Below are 10,516 nucleotides of genomic sequence, written 5' to 3' on the forward strand. Positions count from 1 at the left end.
AGTCTATGGGAGATGGCCTTCCCGCAAATCAGAGCGTAATGGATAATGGATTTCCAGATAACGGATCCCATACCTGTATATTACATACAATAAAATATGTGCTCTGCAAAATGTACAAAGGGTTAAAGGGGTAGTTCAATTTAAGTTAATGTTAAGTATGTTATAGAATGGCTTACTTTCTGCAACTTTTCAAAGTGGTTATGTTTATTGTTTCTGAATTATTTACCATTCTCTCTCTAGTTCTCAATGGGCTCACTGACCCCGGCAGCTGTAATTTTTCAATTACTTAACTTTCTATTCAATCAACTATAGCACCTTACAAGTCGAGGCTTATTTAATAAACCTGGAATTTATCTGGTCAAGCTTTTTTGGCCAAAAACTCTATTTTAAAAAGTGTAATCTGACAATGCACCATGTCAGCCAGTGATGATGCATCAGCAGATGAAGGTAAAATCTATGGCCATCTGTTGCTATTAATAAACAGCATATTGGCTAACAGGTGTAGGTCATTTCATACCAGTAAAGTAAAGTAAAAGAGAGAAATAAAACAATTTACCAAAGCTTTTTGCTGAACTATATCCGCTGACCCAGTTTTTGCAGTAGCTGGATATATAACACATAGCTAGTAAAAAAAAGATTCTATGGAAGCCATTCCCTAAGCAAACGTTTTATTATGTAAATTACTAACTATAGTTAAATATACTGTACATATTATACCCTAACTGCACATTCTGTAAGAATTAATTTTCAGTTTTGGGCTGTTGGACAATTTAAATTTTTTTCAACAAAGCAACTTGGAGCTAATGTAAAACAATTTCACTTTAAATGTAGTAGCACCACTCATGCTTTATTTTTAATATTATTTATACACGAAAACTACACAACTCACCTGAGCTGACAGGCTACTCTTAATGAAGTAATGATTACCCTTCAACATGGCAATGATATTATGGTCCCAATTAGTGATGTGCGGGTCGGGATTTTCCTGACCCGCACCCGACCCTAACCTTCCCTCCCTTGGCACGCACCCGCCCGCATCCGCACAGCATCTATAAAAGACGCACAGACGCACAGCATCTATAAAAGACGCACAGACGCACAGCACAGCATCTATAAAAGACGAACCCGGAAGTTGGCATTTGATGGTGGCGGGCAGGGAGAGCAGGAGAAGAGCTCAACCCACCCGCCACCAGCAACAAAGCGTGTGAGGTCGGCCCAAACCTGCCTGACCCACGGGTATTTGGTCGGCCGCACATCACTAGTCCCAATGTTACTTATAGTTTCCTGGATGATCATTTACCTTGTCATTGCTACAGAAGAATTTTCTTAAATCAACCACACATGGGAAATTATGATAAATATATTTGGAAACACATGGGCGTCCACACACATTCTGATTCAATGAACTATTGAGTCACAAACTGTTTCACGGAATTGCCATTGATACAGTTCTGGATTCATCGATGACCTCACTAACAAGTCAAATTATTTAATCAGTCAGCCCAGTCTACCCTTATTTGAAATACATTTTCATGCCATTGACCATATCATTTAGTGTGGCCTTAAACATGAATACAACATACAGTTTGGCTAATGAAATCTGAACTACATTGTAACTTGGTTCTATTGTTTTCAACCTTAGAACCTTAAAAAGAACATGGAATTATAAAATAGAAAACACAAACTACTCAGAAACCACATATATTATCAGACAATGATTTATTATATCATAAGGGAGTGATATCTAAAAAACAGAGATTTGAACCATTCTTATTTCTCATCTACTATTTCTTAATAAGAACTGCCGGTGAAAACCCATCTTCTATAGGAGTCTCCGATGTCTTCATTATATTTAACCCTGTCAATCTCAACATGTCTTCCCCTCAATTTTCTGCTGTTCCGAATCATAATCCATGTATATTTTGCTATCCCATCTAATATAAATATGAGATTATAAAACAAAAAATATTAAATACTCAGAAAACACATAGATAATCAGTCAAGGATTTATTATATCATATGGGAACCAATATTTAAAAAAAACAAAAAACAGATCTTTGATGAAAGATAAAGATTGAATTCTGTTGGCAGTGATGTCACACGAGGTTTCCACATCATAGTAGTTCTAAGAATCGAATATCTTCGAGACTGAGAAGAATGAAGAGTTTAATGCCTGGAGTCAATTGCTTGATTGTAGATATAAAGTAGGTGTCCTCATTATTCTGTCTTCTCAGATTGTTCCTTAATTAACATTCTTATTTCTCAGTTATAATCTCTAAATTCTCCCTAACAACTGCCGGTGAAAACCCATCTTCAGTAGGAGTCTTCACTGTTTTCATTATATTTAACGATGTCAATCTCAACATGTCTTTTTCTGCAATTTTCTGCTGTTCCACGTCATAATCCAAGTATGTTTTACTATCCCATCTGATATAAAAACTGGAGGAAGAAAAGAGAAAATAAATAAAACTTTCACATAAAATATCTGTGTAGCAGAAGGGTTTTTATCACTACAGTGCCCCATGATTTCTAATAAGCATTCTCCACACATATCACACATACAAAGCTAAGTGACTGCTCTAAAAAAACTGAGCAATAATTGGATCTGAGAGGTGATACTTAGTCAACTGTATTGTACTGTGGTCACCATTATAAAAAGAACTGGATATCAAATAAAAATATACTCACATCAAGCCGACTATTACACCTATAACCAGGAAAATGCTAACAATAAGAATGGCCACTGCTATAACTAATGTCCAGTCTACATCTGGAATATCTGGAATATCTTGAATTGGTGGCAGTGTTCCTTGACTGATTTCCAGAGGTCTTGTTGCGCCTTTTATCACTGTACAAGAAAAACAAAACAAATTTGCATTAGGGGTTTCTAATGGTTTTAATGTTATCTGTAAATGTAATAACAATTAAAAGATAAGACCCAGAAGAAAAGGGATAAACAAATACTGCTTTCTATTGCAATTTTACAAATAACTTAATAACCACTGACATTTTTAAAACATGTCTGTTGGGAAGTTGATTAGAACTACACTTCCCTTCTAATGTAAAACACTTTGATTGGTAATGGACCCCTTTAAACACAGAGGGAGAGCTGTCAAAAAAAACTCCCCAATATTAAATGAATCGCTTTGGAGTCTGTAGTTTGATAAAAGCAATTATTCCCGATTGCTAAACAGGAAAAGTTTTTTTTAAACTTCTGGTTAAAAAAAAAAAAAAAAGAATAGGAAGCAGTTGTGTATTTCCCCCATAAATACTGTATAACATACCTTTTACGTTAAAATCAACTGTGCTGATTGGAAACCTCGTTGTTCTTGATCGTGCAGTGCAGGAATAAATGCCAACATCACTAAAGTCGGCTAAATATTTAACATATGTCGGCTGGGAGAATGTTTGTATAGGAACCATTGTTGAGCCATTTTTCTAAAAAAAACAAAAAAACACTTTCATTAGTAGCAGTTGATAACCGTCCTAAAATGTTATTTATATAATATACAAGAGCCATGAATATCCTGTAAATGATATCCTTATAAACGGTACTAAGTGATGTCATCAGTTATAATCGGGGCTTAGTGATGTCATTTCTGTCACATTATTCACTGAAACGTGTACATTATAAAAAATAAAGTACCCCCTGTTACAAAATATGAGGATAATAGAAGTCTCCTTGGAGTTCCATGACCTGTATAAATATACTCGGCCTGCAGCCTTGTGTTTTATATGGTCATAATATCCTTATATTTTACAAGAGGGGGTACTTTATTCACTATTAATAAATAAAGTATCCTCTGTTGCAAAATATAAAGATTTTTATATGGTCATGGAACTTCTCTGTAACTTATAATATCCTTATATTTTACAAGAGGGGGTACTTTATTCACTATATAATACACAAAAGCTATGACTATCTTGTAAATTATATCCTTATAAACAGTGAGTTCTGATGTCATCAGTTATAAACAGTGAGTTCTGATGTCATTTCTGTCACATGACTCACTGAAAATTGTGTAGTATAATAAAGAAAGTACCAACAGTTGCAAAATATGAGGATATTAGAAGTTACCTTGGAATTCCATGACCTGTATAAAAACACTCTGCGTTCAGCCTTGTGTTTTATATGGCCATGAAACTCCTCGGTAACTTATAATATCCTTATGTTTTACAAGAGGGGTACTTTATTCACTATATAATCATCTAATAATAGCCCAATTTAAAAAAGTATTCTTAACTTAATCACATTTAACGGTGGTGGGCACCTCCCAAATATTTACATACAATCATCTACAGTAACTGAATTTCATTTCAAAATACCTTTTCAAGAACGTATTCCATTTCATCCCGGATGCCGTAATGAAATTTAACGCTGCAATCAAAATTCAAGTCGGCTTCTTCTTCAACTTGAATTTCCCGAGCTAGAAAATATATATAAGAAAGGGTCATTTTAATACTGTACATATGAATAATTTTTGACACAAAAGATATTTTTATTTCAACTGTTTAAACTTTATAAAGAGACCCAGGAAGTTTTACTTGATGCACTTGTGTTTCTTCTTCAACCCCATCTAATATAATACCACAATTATAGAGTAACAACTGAACTAAAGAATTGGATTTCGTTATATTCTTATTAGAGGCATAAATAGAATAATATTGACTAATGATGCCTCTATACAATGATTTTGGGCCAAGGGTATAGATGAAATATGGAAATATACTTACTCCCACACGGCAATATTTCTTGAAGGCACTCTGAGTATCCTTTACAAGGTGTGCAGGGTTCTTTAGTCCTTACATCTGCAGAAACATTAATAAAGTTATTAAATAGTTGTATTGCTCACAGAGGAACTGTCACAGTTGCTGGGCTTAAAGTCTTAATGCTTATACAGTAAAAAGAAAACAAATGTATACGTTAATGTTGTTATATATTTATCTTCAATTCACTAGAACACACGTAGTTGTGAAAAAAATATTGCTTCCCTATCTATTTGGATTATGGGAGTTTTCATATTACTTGACCCCAGTATAATATGGCATTCCAAAATGTGCAGCCAGCCCTGCAACTGTCATATTATACTAGGGATGCACCGAATCCACTATTTTGGATTCGGCCGAACCCCGAATCCTTCACGAAGGATTTGTCCGAATACCAAACTGAATCTGAATCCTAATTTGCATATGCAAATTAGGGGTTGGAAGGGGAAAACATTTTTTTACTTCCTTGTTTTGTGACAAAAAGTAACGTGATTTCCCTCGCCGCCCTAATTTGCATATGCAAATTAGGATTCAGATTTGGTTCGGCCGGACAGAAGGATTCAGCCGAATCCGAATCCTGCTGAAAAAGGCCGAATCCCGAACCAAATACTGGATTCGGTGCATCCCTATATTATACTGCCATACATTTCTTATGATACAGATTTGTGGTTATCATCCTCATTCTCTTATATATGCAGATGGATGAGCTGTTGTTTTAAAATGATGTATATAATCCTATACCTCATGCCAGCTCTACCTGCCTGCAATACCTTTTTTTGATTACTTACCGAAACATTTGCCTTTAATGCACTGGCACATCGGACATGAATTCACCAAATCTATGAAAAAAAAAACCAATATGGGGTTATTATATTATTACATAGCTTAAGTACATGCATTTAATGACTCTCTAATTAGAAATAATATTAAAATAAAAACTGGTCCAGCAGCCACAATAAAGGTGAATAAACCAGCTCTGCTAATAATATTATTTATTTCTGTGTTATTGACAGGTTACTTACCGGTACACCATTTGTTTGTACCCCCAACACACATCTGAAATTCTTCTTGGCATGTTTCACAGTTTATCACTTTGTCAAATAGGATTCCTTAAAATAAGCAAAATATGATATATATAATACATATATGCATAATTAAACCTAAAATCTTGGGTTATGAATCAAATTGGCTTTTAGTACCCCAGAACTAAAAATCCAAGTATCTGTTTTCAATTGCATTATGGCAAATTCATAGGCGCTGCTCACTATAAATAGAGACCCAGCCTGATGGCAGCTAGCCTACCATCTAGAATGATTAGGAGGGTTATTTATCAAAATCCGATTTTATCTCAACATTTTCTGCTACAAACTCTGATCAAATCCACTCGGGTTTTTTAACGCGTATTTATTATTACATTATTTTCATCCAATTTTCACAACTTGTTTTGGATTTTCACCCGAAAACTCTGATTTCTTATGTTTTTTTGCCTGAAAACTCTGAAAACTTTGGGGTATTGCACGAAACCCAACGCACATCAAAAAATCGATGCATAATTAAATGCAACCTCGACTGAGGTGCCGGATTTTCTGATTCGGACTTTTAATAAATTCCAAAAAATTTGTGATTTTTTTAAAAGTCAGATTTTATTTAAAAAAAATCACGAATTTTTCGTGATTTTTGCATTTGGAGTTTAGTAAATACCCCACTAACTGTTTGCCTGGATACTACTTCTTGAACTGTAGCCATGTTAATGTTACATGTTTAAATGTGTATTAGGGTTATAATCTAAATGTAAAAAATGAACTTGAACCCAAGAATCTGAAAGCCTCTGTTCTAAGTGACAATTTTCCAGTATGTGAAGGGCGGTCATGATCAACTGAGTCTGTAATAAAATAGTTGTACTTACCACAATTGGAACCTGGAAAAGAGAAAAGAAAAGACAAGAGTTAAGAGATATCAGAAATTGCACAATAAACTAATAAACAGGTGGGAAACTTGTATTAGTTAAAGGGGATATTTGAAATTAGCAAGTCTATTATATTGGTGCCAACTCCAATGGATGGTAACATAGACTGCATTACTGGTACTAGGATAAGGGCAAATCTTAAATTAAAATAGCTCTGTAATAATCAGAGGAACAACAGTCAATTCTAAAAATTGCTTATCAAATAAAGAAGCTAAGGATTCTGTATAGTTCATTCTGTGTCTGTGGAACTTACTCTACTCATATTACACAAATACATTTGATGAGACTTACCTTTCTGATTAGGACATTTACCTAAAAAAGAAAAAAAAAGGAATGTTAGGAATTTTTTTATCAGTAAAATCACAATAACATGCATTTTTAATCTGTACTGTCACAAATATAAATATTTTGACAATTCTCAGCTTTTTTTTTACAATTGATGTTATAATAAAATACTTACGCTCTTGGAAACTAGCAAAAATGTCTTCTACTGCTAGTGCTAGTTCTTTGAAAGTCGGAGTGAGGTCTTTGACTATCTGTAATGCTATATAAAAAAAAATCACAGTAAATAAAGAAGAATGCTTATGTCATTTTAGGATCATTTTATTTTAAAGGAAAAGTTGGTTTTATGGGCACTTGGGGTCCAAACTTTAAGATTCACAACTAATATTTGCAGTCTCATGGCTAATGATTTAGTAAAATTACTAGAAAATATTATAGGCCTTAATGTACAAATCCTTTGTCAAGGGCGCATATATATGTATTATATTATATATATATATACTAGATAGGTGCACTCAGATAGCCATGTTAATGCCTAGGTGCCTGGACAAAATTCATATCTATAAAACAAAAAAAAACTTCCGCACACATAGGTCTTGATAAGTGAAAAAAAGCTGGTTGAATTTATTTCAACATTTCGCTTACAAACTCAGCCTTCCTGATGACGGCTTGAGTTTGTAAACCGAAACGTTAAAATAAAATCTACCAGCTTTTTTTCACTTACTCAAGACCTATGTTGTGGAAGGTTTTTTTGTTTGGCAGGCATGAAATAAACTGTTGCTTGTACACTATCAGGCAGATTTATCAAAGGTCGAATTGAAATTTCAAATTTTCGAATTCAAATTTACTTGTTTTTTCATGGCCAAAACTGTCCAATTCAACTAGGGAATTGTTAAAACTCGATTTAATTGTTTTTTAAAATTTGAATTTATTGACAATTTATCATCACATTTACCATTTAAAGAATTTTAATATCGACTTTTTGCCACCTTAAACCTGCCCGAATTGCTGTTTTAAAACCTATGGAAGCACGTTCCCTAGGAGGTTAAATAGGGACTCCACGAACGGTCAACAATTGTCTCCATTACGCCAACAAACTTGTTGGGACCGTCAGGAGCCCAACATGGGCAAATAAGAGGATGAATCGGTCTAACACGGAACGATATCCGCAGCTTTATCTGCATTTTTTTTTGATAATCTGCTTAAGTATAGGAAAGTATAAATTACGCCGTTCTTTCTTCGTCAACTCTAGTCTCAATTTTCTCTTAGCTTCGTTACATTATCCATATTTATAATTCTGATTATCATGTTCATTCCGTATCTGTTGCAAGTAAAAGAAAGAATAGCATATAATTCTAGGAATTAGGGGCTATAGTATAAAGAATTAGGGTTATTTACTAAACTCTTTTTAAGTATAAATCCGAATTTTTGTAAAAAATAACATTTTTAGCATTTATTAACCTCATGAGGATGGAAAATTGAATCAGAAAATCCGCATTCTCAGACCTGTCGAGCGTTGCATATAGTCATGAGGATCCCATGTTTTTTCAATTTGACGAATACCTGAAGTTTATCGCAAAAAGCATAATGATATCTGACGTTTTTCGGAGTTAAAATCAAAATGTTGGAAAATCAGGTAGGAATCAGAAAAATTTGTTTTTTTATGACACAACTGAATTCATTTAAAATACCTTTTCAAGAACGTATTCCATTTCATCCCGGGATGCCGTAATGAAATTAACGCTGCAATCAAAATTCAAGTCGGCTTCTTCTTCAACTTGAACTTCCCGAGACAGAAATATATAAGAAAGGTTCATTTTTACATACCTGTACATATGAATACAATTTTGACACAAAAGATATTTATTTTAACTGTTTAAACCTTATAAAGCAGACCCAGAGTTTTACTTGATGCACTTGTGTTTCTTCTTCAAACCCCATCTAATATAATACCACAATTATAAGTAACAACTGAACTAAAGAATTGGATTTCGTTATATCTCTTATTAGAGGCATAAACTAGAATAATCATTGACTAATGATGCCTCATACAATGATTTGGCCAAGGTATGCTGACAATATGGAATATACTACTCCCACCACGGCAATATTCTCTTGAAGGCACTTGCTAGTATCCTTACAAGGTGTGCAGGTTCTTTAGTTCCTTACATCTGCAGAAACATTAATAAAAGTTATTAAAATAGTTGTATGCTCACAGAGGAACTGTCACAGTTGCTGGCTTAAAGTCTTAAGCTATTACAGTAAAAAGAAAACAAATGTATACTTAATGTTGTTATAATATTTATCTTCAATTCACTAGAACACACGTGTTGGATTTCGTGTGAAAGAATATTGCTTCCCTATCTGGATTATGGAAAGTCATATTACTTGACCCAAGTATAATATGGAATCCAAAATGTGCAGCCAGCCCTGCACTGTCATATTATACTAGGGATGCACCGAATTCCACTATTTTGGATTCGGCCGAACCCCCGAATCCTTCACGAAGGATTCGCCCGAATACCAACCCGATCCCTAATTTGCGTATGTATCCCTATATTTATACTGCCATACATTTCTTATGATACAGATTTGTGGTTATCATCCTCATTCTCTTATAATGCAGAGGATGAGCTGTTGTTTTAAAATATGGTATATAATCCTATCCTCATGCCAGCTCTACCTGCCTGCAATACCTTTTTTTGATTACTTACCGAAACATTTGCCTTTGAATCACTGGCACATCGAGCATGATTCACAAATCTATGAAAAAAAAACAATATGGGTTAGTTATATTATTACATAGTTTAACTACATGCATTAATGACTCTCTAATTAGAAATAATATTAAAATAAAAACTGGCCAGCAGCCAAAAAGGTGAATAAACCAGCTCTGCTAATAATTATTTATTTCTGGTTAATTGACAGTGTACTTCCGCGTACACCATTTGTTTGTACCCCCAACACACATCTGAAATTCTTCTTGGCAAGTTTCACAGTTTGTCACTTGTCAAATAGGATTCCTTAAAAATAAAGCAAAAATGTGATATATATAATACATATATGCATAATTAAACCTAAAATCTTGGTTATGAAACAAATTGGTTTTAGTACCCCAGAACTAAAAATCCAAGTATCTGTTTCAATGCATTATGGCAATTCATAGGCGCTGCTCACTATAAATAGAGACCCAGCCTGATGCAGTAGCCTACCATCTAGAATGATAGGGGGGTATTATCAAAATCGATTTTATCTCAACATTTTCTGCTACAAAACTCTCATCAAATCCACTCGGGTTTTTAACGCTTATTTATTATTACATTATTTCATCCAATTTCACGACTTTCTTGTTTATTTTCACCCGAAAACTCTGATTTCTTATGTTTTTCGTGATTTTTGCATTCGGAGTTTAGTAAATACCCCCCTAACGTTTGCTTGATACGTTACTTCATGTACTGTTACATGTTTAAATGTTATTAGGGTTATAAATCAAATTAAAAA

General features: G+C 33.9%; 1 protein-coding gene across 1 annotated transcript; it reads right to left on the reverse strand.

Annotated features, from left to right (window-relative positions):
- Window positions 1-2,011: 2,011 nt before the first annotated feature.
- Window positions 2,012-7,277, reverse strand: LOC121395626. The gene is made up of 9 exons (XM_041569616.1): window positions 7,194-7,277; window positions 7,025-7,045; window positions 6,674-6,685; window positions 5,556-5,876; window positions 4,735-4,809; window positions 4,327-4,427; window positions 3,285-3,438; window positions 2,689-2,848; window positions 2,012-2,439 (listed from the first exon to the last, which is right to left on the reverse strand). The coding sequence occupies exons 4-9, from the start codon at window positions 5,584-5,586 to the stop codon at window positions 2,256-2,258; spliced, it is 705 nt and encodes a 234-aa protein (XP_041425550.1). The 5' UTR covers window positions 5,587-5,876; window positions 6,674-6,685; window positions 7,025-7,045; window positions 7,194-7,277; the 3' UTR covers window positions 2,012-2,255.
- Window positions 7,278-10,516: the final 3,239 nt, after the last annotated feature.

Source organism: Xenopus laevis, chromosome 7L, assembly GCF_017654675.1.
Source record: "Xenopus laevis strain J_2021 chromosome 7L, Xenopus_laevis_v10.1, whole genome shotgun sequence".
NCBI lineage: Eukaryota > Metazoa > Chordata > Amphibia > Anura > Pipidae > Xenopus > Xenopus laevis.